Raw genomic sequence first — 24,131 nt, 5'->3', positions numbered from 1 at the left:
TTCTTTCTTATTCAGTTGTACATTCTACTTGAAAGAGTTGATTCAGACATCAGCCATTCTAAACATGAAACACAAGTTGATCCTAAGTGAAAAGACCTCTTTTTAGAAAAAAATTGATATCAACGTATATGTGAATGTTCCTATATAGTGGAATACTGTTATTCGGCTCCCTGCAAGCTTCTGTACTTTAATAGCAATGTATTTAGAGACTAGAAGGATGGTCATAATGTTATTAACCTCTCAGCATTATTGCCATGTTGTCAACCATACAACTGGGATCAGAAAGGAACCATTGAGTGCTCTTCCAAAGATTTCTAATAGAGACTGTTGTTATATCAGATTAATGAATACAATTAAATTTACCCAGAGAAATTTAACCAGAGAAACTTACTAGTTGGCTATGTAGCGATAATTGTGATATCAATTTGTCTTATTCAAATAATCTATTCCTACTCTTTTTGACGCCTCTTCAGGAGAAGCCCAAAGAGTAGACACAGCCACAGCAGGCTACTTCGGGGGGTGGGCAAATTATGTTCTTAGGCTATGCCCTGAAGATGAGGGAAATGCCTGTGATTCAGGGATCCCTATAGGAGGAGGGGCTAAATTACGGGATCACGTCTTTTAGCCACGTCGCCATCATACAGCCATCAAGTCTCTACTGATTTTATCCATATCCTGCTAACTTCACTAGGAAGCAGGTAGGATGCAGGAGAGTCAACGACCATTCTGGATCTGCGGGGGATTACCCTAAAAATTGTGAGCTTCCTGCAGCTTCTGGGATTCAGTAGAGTAATCCATGAAATCTGGTATTTTAGGATTAATATAAAAAGGAATATGTTGGCCTTGATGGTCATTGTGGCAAACATACTGCTGGAGATGTCGGACCAGTTTAAGAAATGAAGTTACTGCGGGACCTTGGTAGAGGGTTGTCAATATGTTAATCATATCAAATTTAAGCAGTGTCAGCATGCTAAGCATGTTGTTATTATCATGTCAATATAATGATTGCTGACAAAATGCACCAAACTGGAACAAAATGGGTCTACCAAATGTACATATGTGCTCCAGCTATACAGCCCCACTCTTCCTCTGCGACAAGGGTGCAAACAAAAAAAACATAATTGTATTCCCCCCCCCCCCCCCCGGTACTACCTACCTGAGGGGATGTCCAGGGTCACTTTGTAAAAAGGGTAATCCTTGTTGAACTACCATATTCTTCCTACAAAAAGTAAGTGTTTAACGAGACAGTGAAAGTTTGGCAAAAAAGTTTTTTTTCGATCTTAACTATCAAAACCTACACATAGAACCCTCTGTGTTACTATTCTGTAAAGATGATTGTTGTTGAAACAAGAACTTCAAAGTGTTTCTTTGTAGTGTATAAAGATGAAAATAACATTTACTTTTAGTTCCCTTTCTTCAAATTTCAAATAAAAAAGTCCTGTTCTGGTCATTTTTCATGTGTTACAATGAGTATAAAGACTCATTTTTTTATGTTCTTTTTGGAAGATGTTTTTAGGTGATTACACATAGGATCTAGGATAATAATCCAGATTCATATGTTATGAGGGCTGAGTATCGGTGATTATACATTGCATGTCTGAGGCACACAAAGCATAATCCACGATAAGTGCCATCTATCAGGGCTAATTGGATAGCCTCCAGCGAATCCATTTTCATGGTAATTTACTGCAGTTAATTGGATACTGGTAAAAGTCTTCTGAACAAAAAAAACAAGCTATAATGTAAATGGGGATCGCATAAAAAAGATCTGTTGTATTGATTTCTGGATGTGACGAGTGTAAATATAAAAAAAATGGCCTCCGTACATTGGTGAGAAAACCCACAACAGCGAGGGGGTTAATTTACACTACAGCAATCAGTGTTCATGGCTAATTGGATTCTGTGGATTACTGCACATTTAAAGTACATGTTTGCCCTTGTAAATGACCTCTATCATGTCTTCAACTGCTGCATGTGGGTCAACAGTTGGTAAATGCCAATAGAAAAATTTAACAAAAAAAGACTTATGTATGTTAATATCTGTAATGACTAACAACATTAATGTTTTAGTTTTGGAAAGTCACTGTTGTAATGCTGGAGAATATCTAAGGACATTTAGAACCTGATTTAAGCTTTAGTCAGAAGTGGATTATTCAAGTACTTGTTGTTATGAAGCCGAGGTTTTATTAAAAATGTTTTGACATTTATAACGTTAGATATTTCCTGAATCTAAAACGTTGTTCTTAATAATGTAGTGACATTGCAAGCTTTTTAAGTAATTGTATGCTCTTTTTGCTGCTATTTTCAAATAGCAGCAATTTTTAAATGTCAATTTAATTCAATATTCTGTGTTAATGTTCAAAGCCAACAATTTTTGTGACATGTTGGATAAAGGACAACATTTATTCATTTGGCTTTTTTACAGGTATTCTGTGGATCGGCATACAGACATGGATAGGATATTCAACATTGATTCTGGAAATGGATCCATTTTTACATCCAAACCTCTGGACCGGGAATCAGTTCTGTGGCACAATATCACTGTGATAGCTACAGAAATCAGTAAGTCACTTCTAAATACCAACATCGTCTCTGTAGTAATAAAGCACGTTCTTGTCGAGCTGATGTCAAGACAAGCTCTTGGAAATATATTGGGAAGTATGGCTAGGCATGTTAAATGCTTATTATAGCAGTAGCACAAAGACTCCTATTTGTGAGGACTAAAGTATCCAAAGATAAATGTAAAATCTGTAGTTAATGTAATGTAATTGTGCTCATAGATGATGTTGTGGCATAATAATTTAATCTATTCTGTAACAATAACCATTTACTAATTGCACTGTACTATATTCCCGGTCAAGACGGACAAAAATGCATTGCAGCCTTTACTGGAAGTCACCCAGAGCAAGTTTGAAGTTTATATAATTTGTAGCTACTATGAAGTCAATCTGAAAGGCAGACACAATTACACATGGGGATCTGGTATTGGCAGACACTTTCAAATTGTATCTTGTAAGCTATCTGTGGCATATTGTCTTTGAATTTTGTAAACCAGATTGCTATGGTCATTGAATAATATTTAGAGATTAATGGCATTTTGGAAGGTCACTTGTGTTCTATATGGTATTAAAATTGTATTAATAGTAAGTTCACATTGAAATATTGATCATGCTAAATTATATTTTGGAATTAGATTTCAAGACTTTAGTGCAAAAACAGAAGACATACACTATTTTTAAATAGTTTCTTTATATATATGAAAATACCAGTTTATTTATGGGCTAACAAAGCAGTCATATAATTACATAACTCCCAACTTTCATTGGTTGCTCAGCGGGACCTTTTGGGGGGGGGGGGGGGGGGGCGTAACATCACATCACTCCCATTTTAGATTCGCGCCGAGGAGCGTGGCCTTCAAATCGCATGCTCCCATTTATTGCTGCTGCACCCTGTCTGCAGGGAATAGATGCGCACAAGTGGGTGGCAGTGGGGACTCCCAACTGCAATGGACCAGCAAAGGAGACATATCTTCCATGATAATAAAAATGCAGAGATCTCAGTTACACACATTTGCAACCAGTTATGGCAAGGTAAAGTGGGTGTAACTCAGAAACTGGGCGCTCCCTTTTTTTAACTATGTGAATCGGGATAAAAAATAATAATAATAATAATTTAGAATAATACTCCCCTTCATGCACTTCCTGATCGATAGAAGATTCCTCAGAGTTTCACAGATCTCAATAAATGGTTTGGATCCCGGTTTGATATGTGAAATACAAAAACACATGGGAATGCATGCAATGGGTGAGTCTGTTTAAATCCTTAAATACCAAAAACACAAATAGAGATACAGACTTATCCGGGGCTCAGTAGCGTAATTTCTCTGCCGAAACTTCCTTCAGCATATAATCAAAGTCTCTGGAAGCCTCCTTCTGTGTTGCTGTGCAAACTGGATGTTTAGGGTGCGGGCTTACACCACCGACGCGTTTCCTCCCCGCCTGGGGACTTTATCAAGGTGATCACCTTGATAAACCGTGAGCAACACAGAAGGAGGCTTCCAGAGACTTTGGTGAGCAGGACGGCGTTACAGAGGAGTGAAGGAGAGCCGGTATCCTAACTCCAGGGAATTATTACAACACGCCCATTTGAACTGTAGGTCTACAGTTCCCATTGATCTGGTAATTACCCCCTTTTTATGCTGGCAAACGGAGGATTCTTTTTATGTTGAATTGTTACAATTTGTTCTAAATTGTTTCTATTTGTCTATATTGTCTCTGATGTAATAAACTTGTTACATGTGGTACTACACCATGAGAGATTTTGTTTATATCCCTTACATGTGGATTATATGCTGAAGAAAGTTTCGGCAGAGAAATTACGCTACTGAGCGCCGGATAAGTCTGTATCTCTATTTGTGTTTTTGGTGACTTTGGTGAAGGTTTTTAGGAGAGCCTTTTTTTCTGAGGTTACGGATTATTCTGGCTGCTATATGCGCACGTTGTCCAACCTGTACTACACACACAATCTATTTAAATCCTTAAATAGTTGAGTCAGAATTTCTATGATAAAAAATGCGTACCAAACTCACATAGAGAATGTTTTTTACAATACACATCAAGGTATCTTTGGGAAAGGTAACAGGGCTGGCGTACCAGTACTCACGATGTATGATGTTGAAAAATGCTCATAAGGGTTTCTTTCTCCTCCAAGAGGTTGTTTATTGAAGTAAAATGTATCATATACAATAAAACATAAAATAAACAATAAAATTAAAATGTGAGGAGTTTCTTGGAAGATAGGTTAGTACTGCACGATTTTCCTGGGAGATCACAGGATCCGGATCTGGTCTCACCAGGTACATCGACAAGGTAACCGTCCTCCCTTCAGCTCCGTTCTTATAAAAGCACACTGGACACGATCAACATGTTTCGAGATGTGATATCTCTTCCTCAGGATCCGTAGGAAGAGATATCACATCTCGAAATATGTTGATCGTGTCCAGTGTGCTTTTATAAGAACGGAGCTGAAGGGAGGACGGTTACCTTGTCGATGTACCTGGTGAGACCAGATCCGGATCCTGTGATCTCCCAGGGAAACATAGTTAAAAAAAAGGGAGCGCCCAGTTTCTGAGTTACACCCACTTTACCTTAAGGGAGATCAGGGGAGTAGATCTCAGTAGACTCAGACAGGCCGATCCCTGAGTGTAGCGCCATGTTATTCCTCAAAAACAAAAAGTGCCCAGTTATGGCAAGGTGTCTCTGCTCTAGTTTCCTACACCACATGATAATTGCACCACTTTCTAACCTGACAGCCAACCCACCTAGAGGCATCCCAGAATCCTGCAAAATAGCCCTACAAGGATCAGTATGCCCTCAAGATACCGATTCCAGTCTCCCAGCGATACTAAAATGTGCATTTAACACAGAGGATAGAAGTGCTGGACATTTTTCTTTATTTACTGTCTAATTGCTTTTTTGTTCCTGCTGCACACTGTATTCCAATTAACGATTTACACGTTGTGAACAAGATATACCATATATATTTTTCTAGATTACACTACATGATCATTCTTTAATTAGAATATTATTATTAATAATAATAATAATAATAATAATAATAATAATAATAATACATTTTCTAATAAAATTTAGGAGCTGGCGTCTGATCTCTGAACATTTCAGTTCAAAATGAGATAACAAAGCTCATTCCTTAGTGGCTGAAATGTCCCTCACTGTAATTTTCGAACCTTTAAGCTTAGAGACAATAAATCTACACAGGCATAATACTCAGTTCTCTTTTATTTTTATCATAGGTAATCCTAAGGAAAACAGCCGTGTCCCTGTGTTTATTAAAGTTTTGGATGTGAATGACAATGCCCCTGAGTTTGCCATGCTGTATGAGATCCATGTTTGCGAAAATGCAAAAGCAGATCAGGTGAGTTTGTATGAGCTCTATTGTCAGTGAAGCTACATTTAGCATGCCAAAGGTTATTTTGGTGAAGGGTTGGACAGAAGATTATTAGGTACTTGTGTATTATATGGGCACCCAATTACCATACGTACGCTAGCATACTGAAATCGCATCGCATCTATTTCTCACTTCTGGCTTACTGAAGCTTGCACTAGAATTCAGTCTATGGCCTCTGGTTGGTTAACTAACCCACCATAGCTGCTAACTATAGAAGCAGGAAAAGGTGAGACATTGGGTGAGATTTAATCGGATGAGAGATTCAGAAATTGAGAGATTTGGTGAGAAATCTCCAGTTTTTTTAAAGCAGCAATCTCAAAATCAAACTGGTTTTGCAGTGTAAATGATTGCCGCTTTAAAAAAACTGGAGTTTTCTTACCAAATCTCTCACTTTCTGAATCTCTCATCCTATTAAATCTCACCCATTGTTTGCTTCTTATATAGGGGGAGCTTCTTACAAATTATTGCTGCAGGGCACATATGTGTAATAATTATTATTATATTGCAATTCATATGATGCTGCCATGGTTCCACAGAGCTTGTACAAACTATATTATACACTAGTAAGCCCGATCAAAGCTAATGCTTTGAAAGCTAGTAGATGTAGAGTTTCACTTGCTGCCAACAGATGGCAGTGTTTCGGAGTTACACGAACACTATATATATATATATATATATATATATATATATATAACGATGCAAAAGAAGACAGCAGCGGCACTCGGACAGCCGGGGGACGGACCCTGCACGCCGCGACACCTGTCTTCTCACCCTATTTAAGGTAAACACTTTGTGCACATTGTTTGTATTGACTGCTACACCTTGACAAAGGGGCGTGTAATCCCCGAAACGTCGGTCCGTTTTTTGCTGTGATAAACACATTTGAAAAGTTCCCGTTTGAGTGCCGCTGCTGTCTTCTTTTGCATCGTTATCCTTCAGTTCCAGAAGGCACCCGGGCAGTTGCCCCAGAGAGAGAGTGCCGGGCCGACTCTACCGACTATATATATATATATATAAAGATTGCATAATCACAGACTAGTTTACAAAATGATAGCGTAGTATATTCACATAATAAAGCCTGGCCAATTAAATAAATACACTTAGGAGACATCAATAAAGAGGGCCCTGCTCATAAGTTCTCATATTAAGACATTATCCCCCTTATCTTGCCATAGCACTGGGTATTTTGCATACTATCAGCAGAAATCTAGTAGGTTTTACGTATTATGTCACATGACTACTTATAATTTTGCTAATTGTTTGCAAAATGTACAGCTTCTGCATCTATTTCATAACCTAGGAGCTAATATTTTGCTTTGTTCTATGTGTATCTGGAAACACAGGTTATGTATATTAAAAAGATACCCATTCTCTTTGTGAAGCTTCATACACAATTGCTGATCCTCTCCGACACTGATACTGACGGGGTGCATGCATCGGCAAGTGCAAACACATTTTCCGATGCCATGTTGAAAGGGAGCGATGGTGGGGGGCACTGGGGTGCGACAAAGGACCTCCCTCGTCTGAACATGCAGGACAAGTGAGGGGGTCATTAATGATCTGTGGGAGTGAGCATCATTAACGATATTGAGTGTGCACACTAGGTGATATAGTCAAAGACATAGATCAGAAGTGCCCATCTGAGTGATATCTTATCACTTAGTGTGTATGGGGCTTAATAATAATAATCGGTACTTGTGTATTAGCACGGCGCCCACTACGCAAGTTTCTTAGTGGGCTATTCTGCATAATGAAATCACATCTCACTAGTTAATTTATTCACTGAACAATGACCACAAATCGCATCGCATTACACTCAAAATCGAATGCGATCGGATGCGATTTTTTGTGCGTAGCGATTTACCACAAAACCCCAGTGTATATGTATATGTAATGCCACAAAACCCCCAGTGTTTATGTATATGTGATGCAATTGTATTTTTCACAACCCCAATATCCAAGTCACCCAGAACCTTTTCATACCCTCACTATACACGTCGGCGTGGAGTTGATTTTATATAGTGTGGCGAGCCACCAAGCCCAAAGTGTGGCGAGCGCAATGAGCCCAAAGCGTGGCAAGCTCTGCGAGGGGACGAGGAGTGCATGTAAAGTAATCCGCATCCCCTCGTGGGACTCGCTGCTCTCACCGCGCTTCGGGCTCAGTGGCTCGCTGTGCTCGCCACACTATATAAAATTATCTCCACGCCGACGTGGATAGTGGGGGTATGAAAAGGTTAGGAGGATGTGCAACGCATACCCTTGCGGGCCTCGCTGCACTTGCCACACTTCGGGGTGACGTGGATAGTGGTGCGTTTTTAGGAACACATTCAAACCTGCCAGTAGGAGCAAGTTTCATCTTTGCTCCTTTGTCCATGGCTAGCCATGGCTATTCTATTGTTCTCAGCTGCAATACATTGCAGCTGAGAACAATAGAATAGCCATGGCTAGCCATGGCCAAAGGAGCAAAGATGAAACTTGCTCCTACTGTACATCTGACACAGTAATGACGACATGTGTTAACAGCTAACTTAAATTTACTTAATAAATAATAATAAAATATCATATTAAATTAATTAGGAATCATTAAGATGAAGTAAAAAAAAAACTTCATAAAACAGTCACTCTGCCTTCGGAAGCAGCGAAAGTGCGTGAAGAATACGCTGAAATGCGTTATCAGCTCCCAGAGTCTTCCGCCACGTGAATTCCTGCAGGTAGGACTCTAAATGGTGGCGTGCCTCTTTGGTGCTTGTTGCGCCAGTTGCATGAGCCCCAAAGGCGCTTTAATATTCTGGGTGTGAACACCTGTGTCCGGGTCCACAAAGTTAAAATGATGATTAACCCGAGCATGTTGATATCCGGCCTGTTCCTGCTCGGTACTATAGACCCGCCAGCAAACCGAGTAAATTGTTGTGCCTGGCTCAATGAATTCATTGATGGCAGCCATCAGAGTGCTGGCATCCCATTTCTGCGCCTGAGTTACAAAGCACTCACCACTTTCCCTTGAAATGCCTCCAAATATCCATTGCTGAGGCAGCGTCCGTCCAACATTGCTTTTTCTTTGGACGAACAGACTCTCATCCACTTCCACAATCTTACCGGGACCGTCAATACGCCGCTGGGGCTGCGCCATAAGGTCCACAGTGCAGGCCTCCCGCATACAATGGTTGTAGAGGACAGCAGTTTTATTGGATAACTGCAGTTGTCGCTCACAGTAGGCAATAGATGTGAGCTCCTCTGCCCAGGCATAGATGAATCTGATAAGTGTCGGAAGGATAAACGGCACCCGGGAACCAATGCACCGCTCTGACACTCACCTTCTTGCGACAGGATTTTATATGGCACCACCACATGCACTCTTTTAACTGTCAAGCGCATAGGGTGCCCGTTAATGCAATTCTGTGTGAACGGCAGCAAATTGTGCTGCTGAAAGAAAAGAACAGCCTCCTCCTCTGTCTTCGGCAAGGTGAACATAGTTGTGACAGGTTCTGCCGCCATTTCTGTCACTTCTCCTGCAGCTCTCAGTGATGCAGCCATTTCTGTCAGTAATTCACCTCAGACTGAATCTGACAGGGAACAGGAACACTACTTCTGACTGATTACGCAATTTACGTTGTCTACGCTGATTCTGACAGCACAGTTACACTAACTGCGTAATGGCCACCAATGTACAAGTACCATATTAACTACTGAGATCGGATCGCATGGCACTAAAATGGGACATGCGATGCAATGCGATTTCAGTACGCTAGCGTAAGTATGCTTATTGGGCGCCCTGATAATACACAAGTACCATATCTGGAACCCTACTGCTGCAGAAGTTGCTTTGATTATATTGGAGGGTGAGAGCAGTTGTGTGCCCCTTAGCAGCTGCATCCCTTATTACTCCGGGCTACCTCTCGCCAGCCTTGCCCCTCTCCAATCCATTCTTATTGCCGCTGCTAGGCTCATCTTCCTCTCCCGCCGCTCTACCTCTGCCTCCCCCTCTGTCTATCTCTTCACTGGCTCCCCATTCCTTTCTGAGTTCTCTTTAAACTCCTCACCACCACCTACAAGGCTCTCTCCTCCTCCACCGCTCCTTACCTCTCTTCACTGATCTCTATCCACACTCCCTCCCGTCCTCTTCGCTCCACCGCCGACCGCCACCTGACCTCTTACCTAATCACCTCCTCCCACTCCCATGTCTAAGACTTCTCTCGCGCTCCCCCCCTGCACTGGAACAACCTCCCGCAACCAATCAGGCTTTCTGATCCTCCTATTCTGCCTCCCCTACCCCTCCATCTGTTCCCATCTGTTCCTACTTATCCTATTGTCTTTCGTTCGTCCACCCACCTCCTTTTAGTCTGTTAACTCTTATGAGTAGGGCCCTCCTTCCTCACGTACTCACCCTACCTCTTTACCTCACCAGTGCTCCTGCCCTGTTCTTCCCTTCCTCTACTTCATCTTCAGGCTCCTCGACAATTTCGACACCTACTTCAGAACTAATGCTGATTTTAGTTCTACCAGCTATACCCCTATTTATGCTGTATTTTATCAACACACCCTGTACGTTACCTTGTAATTTGTTTTTTGTTTGCTATGTACGGTGCTGTGGACACTTTGTGGCGCCTTTTAAATAAAAGAACTACTACTACTTCTATGGTTTGTCTTCAGTGACATGAAGGGAGAGACTTTGGAAAGGTTACATAACAGGTGCGGTATAAGACAGTTACAGTTAGCAATAGGAACCCAAGCTCCTCTAGCCTTATAGATAAGTTCAGAGGTTAGCAACAAATTTATTTTAATTGACCACAAAGGATGACGTTTGTCTAATAACCATTAGGGGCTGTAGTCTTGTATACTACAAATCTTTTTTTTTTTTTTAAAGAGTAGATGTTAACATTAGCATACAGAATGCAGTGATGGTTTGTTTTTAACTGTACTGTAATATTAATTTTCTTTTATTCTTTTCCAATAAATTATAATCTTAGAGAATTCTGATTTAGTTAATACATTTAGTAACAGTTAAGGCTTATGCATTTTCTACAATGGGGTCATTCTTGTTACACAAAGGGGGTTATTCTGATTTACTCAGAAAGGCACAATCACTCTATAATAGACAAAACCATATTCACTGCAGTTTGGGCTGATGTAGCATGTACAGAGAGAGTTAGATTTGGGTGTTTTATTGTTTCTGTGAAGGGTAAATACTGGCTAGTTTATTTTTACACTGCAATATAGATATCAGTTTGAAGTACACCCCCACTCATATCTAATTCTATCTGCAAATGTTATATCAGCCCCACCTGCAGTGCATATGGTTTTGTCCATTAGAGAGTGATTGTGCCTTTCCGAGTGAATCAGAATAACCCCCAAAGTGCTCATCTCCAAAAAAAGGCAACCACATGTTTTGTTTTAGATGCCAAATAAAATACAGTGCACTGTTTCTATTTGAAGTTCTATTTGAGGTTTTAAGGTTCAGATTTGCTAAAGCTTCTAAGAATGAAACTAGGTGATGTTGTCATTAGCAACCAATCAGATTATGTCTATCATTTCTCTATTGCATCTTAGAAAATGGTAGACAGAATCTGATTGGTTGATAGGGGCAACATCACCTATTCCCCTTCATTTTTAGAAGCTTTAGTAAAATTACCCTTAAATGTGTTTTAGTCACCCTCAATAGAGCAGAAAAATCCAATTATACAAATGGTGATTTTTTTGCTGATTTTTGGTTCTATTAAGGATCCATTTTCAAATCAACTGTTTTAAATGAGATTTTCTTATGGATGTCTATGGGAAAGTGCTGATTGTCTGTTTGAGTTCTATTTGGGGAGTTTGAGGCGGTTTTGACTGATTGTCTCAAAATTGCCCATTAGTAAATATACTATTTAAAGTTAAAAATGTAACGTTGGCTGTGGTCGATTACCCAACAATGGTGCACCAAGTTACATCAGTTTGCTCTCATTGTTTTTAACAATGATGAAAACAGAATTAGGAAATAAACATCATGGGCCAAATCAGTGGTGTAGCTACGTTTTGGGCGCCCCCCCGCCGTTAGGGCCCCCCCCCCCGTCGCCGCCCCGCCAAGCACCCCTACCCCGCCGCCCATGCAAACCCCCCCTCAATCCCCCACAGTGACAGCCTTACCTATCGCGCTGGTCCCAGCGGCTCCGTTCTTCTGCTGAGGACCACCAGAAAATAGCCGCCCCCATACAGCAGACAGTTTCAGAGAACTGTGCGCTATATGGGGGCGGCCATTTTGTGGTGGTCCTCAGCAGAAGAACGGAGCCGCCGGGACCAGCGCGATAGGTAAGTCTGCGGGGGATTGAGGGGGGGTTTAACTATAGCACCGCAGCCCCCGGCGCCCCCACATGCACAGCGCCCCCCCCCGGTGGCGGGGGCTGCTGTGCTATAGTTACGCCGCTGGGTCAAATATAATACTGTAGGTTGTGAGAATCATGAAGTGAGAGATTTTGGGAGAGTTTCCCATTTTTTTTTTAAAGTGGCAATCCTTTGCACTGAAAAAACAGGTTGATTTTGCCATGTAATTGATTGCCACTTTAAACAAAACTCTCCCAAAATCAATCACTTTCTTATTCTCACACCCTATTACATTTGGCCCCATATATTGTAGCATGACCTAACCTTAAACAGTATCTAATAGGACTGGGGTGACTGATAATCATGTTGATTGACCTATTAGAAGGCAATAAATATTGAGCATGCTGTTAGATTTATGTAAAATGTTACAGAAATATGAATAATAGTATACTATACATATTTTTATAGCAATTCTTTAAACAAACTACTTGTCATTGAAGCAGCCTAAATTGCCAATTACTACTGACTGATTGCAAACTACATAGTACTATTTTATAATGTAGTTAAAGTATAAATGTACTTGGAACAGTCCACCACATGAACACACAAAATAATATTGTTTCTAAAGTATAATTATGACATATGATAGACCGCCTTGGAAACAGTGCTCCTGTAGTTTAACTGTAACCTTCCAATTCTTCCCAACTTGTCTTTGTAATTACTTTCCCCTATTCTAACTTCAGTTTCATACCATTCTATTATACTGTAAGTACAGATGGAGGAGATGGCTGTGAAGCAATCTCCACCTCCTGCAGATGACACAGCAGGAAAGGAATCTGGGTAAACTTCCCAGATTGTTGTAGATTTTTTTCATAATGTCACCCTGGTAGTTAGAAAATGAGCTATTGTTCCATAAAAATATTGTTCTTTTTATGGCAGTTAACTAATTAATACTGGAATTTACTTAGTTACAGTACCTGAAATGTCATTACTAGGGTAAAGGTAAATATTTAGTATTATACCACTTTTACATAAAAATTCCGGATTCGACCCGGTATTTGGAACATGGTTCCAATTTGGGTCAGATCTGGGATTTGCCCGTTTACACTGCGGTGCCAACTCAGAAATATTGCCGGGCCGGCACCGTTTACACTGCACATGGGACCGCCGATTGCTGCACTGGGGGCAAGCACAGCACAAAGCTAAGCTGCTGGACTGCCTCCAGCCTCCGTGCAATTACTTGCTTCCATGAGGTGAATGGATGCAGGGCCGGTGCTAGGTTCCTCAGCACCCTAGGCAATGGTCTGCCCCCCCCCTCCCCCATGGACTGTCAGAGAGAGAGGGGAGAAGTGTGAAGAGGAGAGAGATAGATAAAAGAGAGCAGGTGGAAGAGAGAGAGGGTCAGAGGAATAGAGAAGGAAGGAGAGATTGAGAGGGAGGTGTGAGAGAGCGAGGGGAGCAGAGGAGGAGGAGGAGAGAGGGAGCAGAAGTGAAGGAAAGGAAAGGGGGAGCAGGGGAGAGTACAAGGAGGAGAGGAGGAGGGAGAGTGGAGGTGGATGATAGGTGGAGGGGAGAGGAGGGGGAGAGTAGAAGGAGGAGTGGAGGGGGGAGAGGTGAAGGAGGAGGTGGGGGAGCGGAGTAGAGGGGGGAGCAGAGGAGAGGGAGAACAGAGGAGGGGGAGAGGAGGGAGAGAAGAAGGAGGCTTGGGTGGAGGAGATGGAAAGAGGTAGAGCAGGTATCCTGTCAATATGTGTGTACCTCCTCTCATTGGCAGTGCACTCTCTTTTTCATCTACTCCAGGGCGCCTTCTCTCTCTCTCTCCTCCTCCTGTATGTCGGGTTTATTTTTCTTGCCCCAGGGCCCAGTCTCCTGTCTGCTCCTGGGGGCGGGACCCCTCTTTCTTCCCGGCGCTGGGTATCCTCTGCACCGGCCTCCATTTCCTGGGCGCAGAGTCTGCACACTTTCCTCAGTGCATTTTCTACCCAGTGTCAGGTCTCCTCTCTCTCCTAGTAGCTGGGTACCGTGCTGGCAGGACACAACAGCTGTCCCAGGAAGGCAGCGCACATGACGTAGGTCATACAGAAGACCCACGCAGGGCTCCCGCCGTTTGTCCCCGCCCACCCATCAGGTCACCGGGCAGCACCAGCCGAACTTCCATCCGCTGCTTCCCCAGTAAGGCTCCCATCCTCCCCCAGGCTGGCTCCCAGGCTGAGCGGCTGCTTCTCATAGAGAATGTTCTCGTTATCCTCCTCCACAGCCTGCATCTGCCACAGTCTTTTTAAAACCAGGCAGTGACAGCAGACCGTCCCTCAGGTTCAGCGCCCAGAGGCAGCTGCCTAATGGAAGCACTGGCCCTGAATGGATGCCACACACAGGCATCCATCCACCTCCTCCCCGGTTTTGCAGCTGTCTGCACAGTACAGCAGACAGCAGCGAAGGCTGTGTGTGCACCATGCCCAACCTCCATACTGACCACAAGACATTGGGCTCCCCCATTGGTGTAAACAGGAGCCGGGTCAGATGATCCGGCATACCCATTTACACTTCCCCACCACCTCTTTTACACCAACACTGACCTGGGCCCATGAGGCAAAAACCTGGGTTGTTGCTTTGGTGTAAAATGGGTATTAATCTCACATTAAGGGGGAAATTTACTTAGATGTGAGTTCTATTTCACATGAATGTTGCTATAGGCAACCAATCAGAATCTACTTCTAATTTATTTAGCACATTCAAGAAGATAATAGATAGTATCTGATTGGTTGCCCATAGCAACATCCGATGTCAAATAGAACTCCCATCTTAGTAAATTTTACTTTAAGGAGCCAATTCAATTCTTAAGGGAGAATTTAGTTTTGGGCGAACTTCCCAGTCCTATTTACTGCATTGGCCACTATTTCCTGTAATAATGCTTGAGGTTCACTGCGATAAGTAATGCAGCTCTCAGTTTGCGACTAGCCCCAAAACACTACTCACATAACGTCAGCCGCCCGCCCTGTCTTCGTCCCGCTGCCTGCAAATATATATATAAGTCTTATACTGACTTATATTTGTGAAGGGAAGAGAAATCATTCAATGGTTGGCGACCATCTGATGATTTCTCCTGCTGCGGGCACATGCTAGGGGATGTGTCTTCGTCTTCATGACATGGCATGGTTGCGAGCGGAAATGGCAATGGAGGGGGAGGGGCATTCATTTGCCGGGGTGGCATCACAAGGACTCGGTAAGCTGTAACTTTTGCAGCTTACCAAGTGAACAAGCTTCACCCGCTTAGTGCAAATGTTATGCAGCCATGGGGTGTGTACAAAAATGCAGGATATGAAAAGAAATGCAGTCTTGGATTGTAAACAGAAATGCAGGGTGTTAAGAGAAATACAGCCTCTGTGCCAGCCCAGGAGCTAAAGAAATGAATCACCCCATAGAGACATAGACACCCACTTTGATATTGTAATGGAACAGACAAAGTTTTATTAATGCATTGCTACTAGATACAGTATAATGCAGAAATAGCAGATTGCTAACACATCTATATATATATACTAGCTGACCCGCCCGGCGTTGCCCGGGAAAACCTTGGGGTTTCTTTATTTCCAAAATTGCTGAAAAATGTGATCTTACAATATGCTGTGACAAAGACCTAAGATTGTAATTTGTTATAGATTCCACCATAAGGTTAGAATGTGTTTGCATTGATACTCAATGATGGCAATGAAATCAGGTGTGGTGTTGTTGTTTAAAACACAACGCTCCTGAGTTGATAACTTGTATGTGTTGATGAATTCCACATCCACTCCTGAGATTTAGCACCTACTGTATGACATATCCTCCAACATCTGAGGGTCAGAAATCGGTACAAAATCAGAAAGGGACATGTCCACACCTTAATTTCTATACTTTCAATGGTACAGTTTCTAGGGTGTGTAATTACAGGCGCTGAGTGCGTGGGGTCCGGGGTGGGCATTACTTACCCCGCAATAATTAATTAAAAATTCACTGCTCTCTGCCACTGCCACTCCCCTCACCGAGCCTGCCTGCAGCAGTCTCTGAGGTCTGGGGATCTGTAAAGCACATGCACCGAGCATCTCTACCAAACAGTGGGGCAGCCCCTGAGTGTGGGAGCAGGTCCGCGGGCCTGGCCACATGATGTCATAACGCAACGCACACTATCCGCACCACTGTAATGCACCACTGGGAATGGGTGCAATGGGCCAAATTCTTCCCTACACCCGCCGGGCCAATCCACTGATCCAGCCATCACAATCATCAATGGATGCATTGATAAGGTTTGGAGTTTAAGAAGTTGAAGAATAAGACTGAGAAAAAGAATTGCCATGTTACAAAGTGTACAATTTACTCAATAAATTGTGCAAAAAATGTAAGTGTACATAGAAGTACAATCAAGAAATGAAAGTAGGATTAAAAAATAAGTTTTGATTCAAACTGATAATTGTTTGGATGGGGTGGGTTGTGAAACAAATCTATAGGTGGGGGTATGGATATTGTGGGCATAATTGGAGTTTGTTACACCTACAGGGGGCCCTCAATTGATGGGATTTTCACTACAGTGTCACGGTCACAGTGTCACCATAATTCTCCTTCTCCTTGAGCTTACAGTCTCCCTTAATGATTGTCAATCACTGAGGGAGACCATAGGCTCCAGGAGAAGAGACCAACGGGATTGTAAAGGGGTCCCTAAAAGACCACCTGAACCCCAATTGGAAATCCCCCTACGGTGACACTGTAGTGAGAATTTCTCATCAACTGGGTGTACCAAACACCAATTATGCCCACAATATCCATACCTCCTCCACCTATAGATTTGTTTCGCAACCCACCGCCATCCAAACAATTATCAGTTTGAATCAGAATTTATTTTTTAATCCTACTTTCATTTCTTGATTGTACTGTACTTCTATGTACACATATTTTTTTCACGATTTATTGAGTAAATTGTACACTATAACGTGAAATCTTCATCTCAGTCTTATTCTTCAACTTCTTACACTCCTAACATTCAAACAAATGCATGCAGCGCTCATGCCCATCGACCAAACGTTATCTATGAACCAAAAGAGTCTGGGAAACCCTTAAGGCAGAGCAGTGCCTGATATCCAACTGACTAACAGGGTGAGTGCAGTGTACCCACTTTGTATTGATCAATGGGTGCATTGGCCAGGACAAAGATTTCTCAGTGCAACTGGCCGGGGAGCGCAGTGACAGGCTGGAGGACTGGAGAGATGGATATGGGGAACAAAGTAGAAACGGTACATTAGGTACAGTTTTTATTTGCCGGTACAGACGGTTAAATAAACGGCAAATTATTTTTTATGTGTTCTGTGTGTTTGTGTGTGTTGAACTGTTTTTGTGTGTGTTGTAGTGTATGTGGTTGTGTGTGTTGTATTGTATGTATCTGTCCAATGCGTAAGTGTGTGAGGTGTGCTACGTATATACAGTATGTGTGTGTTGTGTCTTTGTGTATCTGTGCAATGTTTAAGTGTGTGTTTTGTGTGTGTCGTACTGTTTTTTGGGTGTGTGTGGTGAATGTGGGTGTGTGTTGTGCTGTTAGAGGTATGTTATGTGTGTGTGTATCTGCCCTATGTGTAAGTGCGTAAGGTGTGCTATGTATAAATCTGAGTGTGTGTAGTGTGCTGTGTGTATCTGTGCAATGTTTAAGTGTGTGTTTTGTGTATTGTACTGTTTTTGGGTGTGTGTTGTAGTGAATGTGGGTATGTGTTGTACTGTGAGTGTTGTGTTGTGTGTATCTGCCGAATGTGTAAGTTTGTGATGTGTGCTACGTATATATGTGTGTGTAGTGTGCTTTGCGTATCCTGGCAATGTTTAAGTGTGTGTGTTCTGTGTGTTTGTTGTACTGTTTTTGGGTGTGTGTTGTAGTGTGTATGGATTTGTATTGTACTGCATGTGGTGTGTTGTGTGTGTGTGTATATCTGTCCAATGTGTAAGTGTGTGAGGTGCTCTACGTATAAATGTGTGTGTTGTGTGCAATGCGGTGTACTGTGTGTGTGTGTGTGTGTGTGTGTGTGTGTACAATGTGTATGTGTGTGTGTGTGTTGTGTGGTCTATGTATATCCTCAATTATTTCCTAATTGTTTAAAGCCTTCACCATAATGGCCCTTATTCTGATCGGTGCGGATATTCCCGCATTCTTACGGAGCGGTCCGCACGCTACGGTGTTTTGCCGCATGCGGCCATCGTCCGTAGAAACGCCCACGTGTCCTCCGCATTCGGACGGACTCACTCTTTAAGAACAGGGCGTGTTTACGGACGACATACAAACCATGCGTGTGCGGGAGAAACACTCCGATTCTGCACGGTATTACAGAGTATTACAGAGTATGCTCGGGAATACCGCATCCGAACGGGAGCCAAGCGGTGCTACCGCACGTAAGCGGAGTATTTACGCCAAACAACCCACTATTATGTATCTTCTGCAATACATCACAAGACCCACTTATTCAATTACCTATCCTCATAAAAAACTTCTTATTTGGAATTGGAATCAATTAGATGCCAATATATCCTTACAAGCATGCCTAACACATGCATTGCACACATTAACCCTTACAGCAATTGAAGTGCAATGGTTTCAATTAAAGCACTGACAAGCGTCCTATTAGTGAGTAATGAGTAAAGGAGTCGATTCTATTGGGTTCAGGTGTTAATGCTTGTAGTCATTAGGCGTACGTTCGCCTACCGCATGAACGAGTGGTGTCCGCAAAGCAATAGTACACTTGTGGACACCGCACATTTCTTCCCCTTTTGATCGCGTGCATTCGGAGTGGTATCCGAATGTACGCCCCCCAACATAAGTGTACTCCCCCGTGTCCGCCCATGTTTCCGCCCCGTTTTGCCCACTTTTAAACTACGCCCATGTGACATTCCGCATGACGCCCATAATACGCCCATATTTCCCGACTGATTGCGGGGAACAGTTTTGTACGGGATTTGGCCGAACTGGTACGGAGTCAAGGCGTGGCACATGCGCGTTGCGTTCTCCACGCATGCGCAGACGCCGAAAAGACGCGATCCGTAAGAATGCGGTAAAGTCCGCGTCAATCAGAATAAGGGCCAATGTTAGAATGTGTCATTCATACTCAATGACAGCAATGAAATCAGGTGTGGAGTTGTTCCTTCGCAAACGGTTTCCCAGATCATCAATCTTTTCCCCAGAACATCAATGAAGGAAAATTACAACTTGGTGTTTTTTAAATTTCTAAGTAAAATTTCCCAAAAACGGCTTCGAGGTGCACACCACCGGGTCCAGAGGTATCTTGTTGCTGAATTTTGTGTCTCTGAGTGCCACGGTGTGTCCGCAATGCGTCGGACACGCACACACGCACACAGACTCTTCAACTTATTATATAGATAAAAGGCTAAATACTCCTCATCTATGAGGTGAAGTACCGCCGGGGACCACTACAGGCCACTCAACAGACCAAATTACTCCCTAACAGAAAGTGGAAGCAAAAAATGATCTTTTTCAAACTTGCTGCTTATAGAGAGATGGCAGAAACAAGAACCAGTAGGCGCCTCCTGTATATCAGTATAAATTTATTACACAATTAGCAATCACTAAATAACACACATAGAATAAAATAAAGGATAAAAGGTATTGGATAAATAGCATGCATGCACTATTCAATTAAAAGAAGGCCATATCAATGCGTTAGCATAAATGTGTAACAAATAGTTACCAAGTCCTGGATTGGACCAAATGGGACAGCAGTAGCAGTCACTCCATGGGGGGTAATCCCAAATACAGTCTGTGTTGGTCGAATATTTTTTGTAATCCTCCCGGCAAGGGTAAATGCTGGAAAAATTGGAGTGGATCCCTCACTGCTGCAGGTGACCATTTGGGGATGGTGCCTTGGTCGCTTGGCTGGAGGATTAACACTGTCTCACAAATCTACAGTGTGTAGTGCGGAGTGGGTGGGCACACTTGACCAGTATTCCTTGCCTTGGTGTGCAAGCTACAGCTGCTGCAGCGGCCAGCAAGCTGACTGTAGGCTGAAGTACACAGTCTCCGGCGGGCGCAACTCCGTGTAGACTTGTGCTGCTGTAGGAAGCAGACTGGCTGATCACGGTCCTCCGTGTATCAGCGTCGGCAGGGGGACACTCTGTGCTGCTTGTGAATGTCCGTGGGTTGGACCAGAGTGTACAAGGGGGATTTTTGCCAGGGGTATATGCTCCCAATCGACCCTTTGTGTCCTAAGTCTGCCGATAGTTAGGGGAAAGCTCCTCTTCATACTGGTTTCGCCGCACACAGGCGGCTTTTTCAATTCAGGAAACAATACACTATCCCTAGCGCTCAAGTTTTGCTCTATTTTATAGAGAGATGGGGCTGGGAAGACAGAGATAGGAAGTACTTTTTTTGGTCCCAAAAAACACCATAGGGCTTATTTTAGGGGTAGGTCTTATTTTAATTAACATTGACGGCAATTTCAGTAAACAGGTAAGTGTGAATAAAAATTCTACCTTTATTTAAAAATGGTCATGTCATCTTCTTCAACAATTCTTTTCTGTACTCTCCTTCAGGCCATGCTGTAACTGACACTGGCACGCACGCCAGCACCATTCACAGAAAACGAATTGAGGGTGCACGCTCACTGTGAGGGAGTTAGACACTGCAGCTGTGATTGGATGCCGCTGTTAAATCTTTAACAGCGGCATGCATTTCATGTGGGAGTGGGGGGTCGGAGCTGGGAGCATTGTAGTGTAGCACAGGTAACGGGCAAAATGGGGATTTAGCTAGGTCTTATTTTCCGGGTAGTGTTTTTTTTTTGTACTGTTCTGCAAAAGTAAGGGTAAGTCTTATTATCGGGGTAGGTCCTATTATTGGGGGAAACACGGTAGGAGCATATAGGGACCATCATTTTTACAGGTTTTAAACTAGTATATAATAACAAAACAGATATAAACCAAAGTATGCCTGTACAACATATACCAGCTTAAAACATTGGTCATTTTCCTATCCAAATTTTTCAAAGTGTCAGTTCCTGGCAAGTTCTCTGTGGCCCATATACTCAGGAATAACTGCCATGGGTGCAGGACGTGCAGATGAGGGCTAAGCCACACACAGCGATGTGGCCAGATCTGCCATTTCCAACCGGAGTTCATGTGAAACACTGTGAACACATACATGGAAAGGTGTTCACCTTGAAATGCGGTCACCCCAGCGTCCTGTCCTACCACAGCATGTTGCGGTAGGACCCAGCAGCTGTGGCCCCACTGCTAATGTGTGCAGGCTCCTTGTGGCACAGCAGGTCCTGCTGGTTGTGTGGCCTAGCCCTTACAGGGGACCAGCTTCGCTGTCCGTTACATGTGTTTTAAGTAACCACCATTGGGTGCTACATAGTGGCACTTACAATCATTTTCCTTGTTGCCTTTACTATATCTAGGTTTGCCCCTGGACCTGTTCATAATAATGTGAACTAGGGCACTGAAAGGTGGAACAATATGAGGTGGTTACAATGCAGGTGTTTTTTAGTGGTTTGAATCAATCTGTGCAGGGGAGAAGTTAGCCTTTCCATCACCCAGGGCAAAGGTTCATCATGGTGCCCCTTCAACTTCCTCCTCATCCGTGCCCGCTTGTTTTACTGATATTGAAATTAGTATATTAGACATGGCAATTGCCAGTTCTAGGTGATGACCCACCCCCTCCTTTCCCCCTCCCTCCCTCCCACACACACACACACACACACACACACACACACACACACACACTTTACTTGCCCCTCACTATGTCCTCTGCAGTCTCAGATCCAATGGCATGGGCAGAGCTAAACAGTGGATCTCAGGTCAGTTCATCCAGGATTATTATACAGATTTTACTGATCAGATATTTGCAGTTCATAGACTCAGTACCCCTTTGAAAAACCCCTTTGAAAAAGGGTGCTTACTTTCTATTCAGTATTTTAGAAACATTTTCTATTACCTTTGAAAACCGTGTAAGCAGCAATGGTTTTGATGAAGGTGAGTGGCTGAACATTCCATGACTGCGGACCCAAAGGAATTTATTAAATAAACACTTATATTAGTTCTTAGGGGCTTATTTTCACTCATTCAAAGTATTTTTCCTCCTTGTAGCCTTTACATGTGTATATGATGGGGAGGGAGGTTAGGGTGTTTCATTCTCCAGCCTTGGCTGATTTTGTACTTGAGTCGGTAGCAATTACTCTCCTGACTCATTTCGGATTAGGAAGGCTGGCCAAGTTAGTCCAGAACACTTTTTTCATATTTAGGGAATGCTGGTCCCATCATGGATAAATCATAGATTAATAATGTGGTTTGTACATTAACTGGGACAAGACTTTCCTTGTCTCTATAGACCGATATGCCTAGGCTACAGTACTGATGAATTGCCCTCTGCAATGGCTGACACCATTCTCCTATCTAGATGTGACAGTATAAAGTATTATGATAGCCTGCTGAATGTACCTTTATATCTCTAGCTTGTACTGATGAATATTTCACTACAGGGGTGAAATGTAATAGGATGAAAGATTCAGAAAGTGAGACATTTGGCAAGAAATCTCCACATTTTTTTAAAGCGGCAATCATTTACACTGCAAATCCAGTTTGATTTTGAAGTGCAAATGATTGCCCTTTAAAAAAACTGGAGATTTCTTACCAAATCTTTCACTTTTTGAATCTCTCATCCTATTACATTTCACCCCAGGGGTGTTATCTGTGCTGAGTCGTGGAGTACATTAATTCATAGTACATAAGCCCCAACTATAGTAAGTAATTTCGGTGACAGTGCATATAATACTAGCACAAAGCACATGCTGCTACTCAGACATCTGATTTTAGCTAATTCACAAAGTGATGTCAAGCGCTCACCTAATGAAAGTATGGTAATGCTAGCAATTGATGGTAAGAAAGAGTGAGAGATCAATTTTTGTATGAAACAAATGAGTTTATTTAATTATATACAATAATTAAATAAACACATTTGTTTCATACAAAAATTGATCTCTCACTCTTTCTTACCCTCAATTGCTAGCATTACCATACTTTCATTAGGTGAGCGTATGAACTCACTTTGTTAATTACCTTTACTTTGAGACTTGACCAGTCAGTTGAGCAGCTCCCACTGATAGGTGACTTGAGCGCTGTAGCCACCACCGTCCGTATACATACATCTGATTTAAACTGATATCAGGTGCTCCCTCTTGGCGGATTCATGAAGGGTAGTGGTGTACAAAGTACCTGTCTTGGGGGTTGGCTATACAAAATTATTATTGGTACATACGGTTGGGTGACTGTGCGAACCAATATCAGACAGCATGAAGCTTATTGGTTCATACTGTCATACCCCCTTGGCTGTGTGCAAAACAACAGCTATTGCAGGACCAAGGATATATGTGTGTGAATACATGATCATTGCTGTTTATTTGTTTGTTTGTTTATTTTTGGACATTGAATTTTGTAAAATCAGAAATAACTTATTATGAAAAATAGAATTGGCACAATTATATTATGCCCTGGCATACTGTAACTCATACGATAACTACATTCCCTAACATAGCATCACACACACAGCTAGACATGCCACTCTGTAGAATACCTGTGAAGCAAGTGTAATCACACAATGGCCGTCATTAGTACGCCACAGCATCACAATCAGTATAATTTTTAAGGCTGTTTAGCGGCATGCACAAAGAGTGATAGAGCTGTAGGAGATATATATGAAATGTTAGCACAAGCACTTGCTATATACTAGATTTGGCAGCTTTGCGGGTTGTATGCGGTAAATCCGGTCTAAAAAAGGTGATTCAGAGCAACAGAAATAATCTCCCTCCCGAGCTATCCTATCATGCACAAGGAAAAAATCACCAGCTGCTGAA

General features: G+C 42.5%; 1 protein-coding gene across 1 annotated transcript in view; it reads left to right on the top strand.

Annotated features, from left to right (window-relative positions):
- LOC146080608 (cadherin-6-like) overlaps positions 1 to 24,131 on the top strand; it is a 286,402-nt gene that overhangs the window by 244,193 nt on the left and 18,078 nt on the right. Inside the window, exons 8-9 of the mRNA XM_083188080.1 lie at positions 2,426 to 2,562; positions 5,813 to 5,934. Of these exons, the coding sequence (XP_083044206.1) occupies positions 2,426 to 2,562; positions 5,813 to 5,934 (259 nt within the window). The remainder of the gene's footprint in view (positions 1 to 2,425; positions 2,563 to 5,812; positions 5,935 to 24,131) is intronic.

This window comes from Crinia signifera, chromosome 5 (assembly GCF_055691185.1).
Source record: "Crinia signifera chromosome 5, ASM5569118v1, whole genome shotgun sequence".
Classification (NCBI taxonomy): Eukaryota; Metazoa; Chordata; class Amphibia; order Anura; family Myobatrachidae; genus Crinia; species Crinia signifera.
The sequence above is the reverse complement of the archived record's forward strand: the minus strand, read 5'-3'. Positions and strand labels throughout refer to the sequence as shown.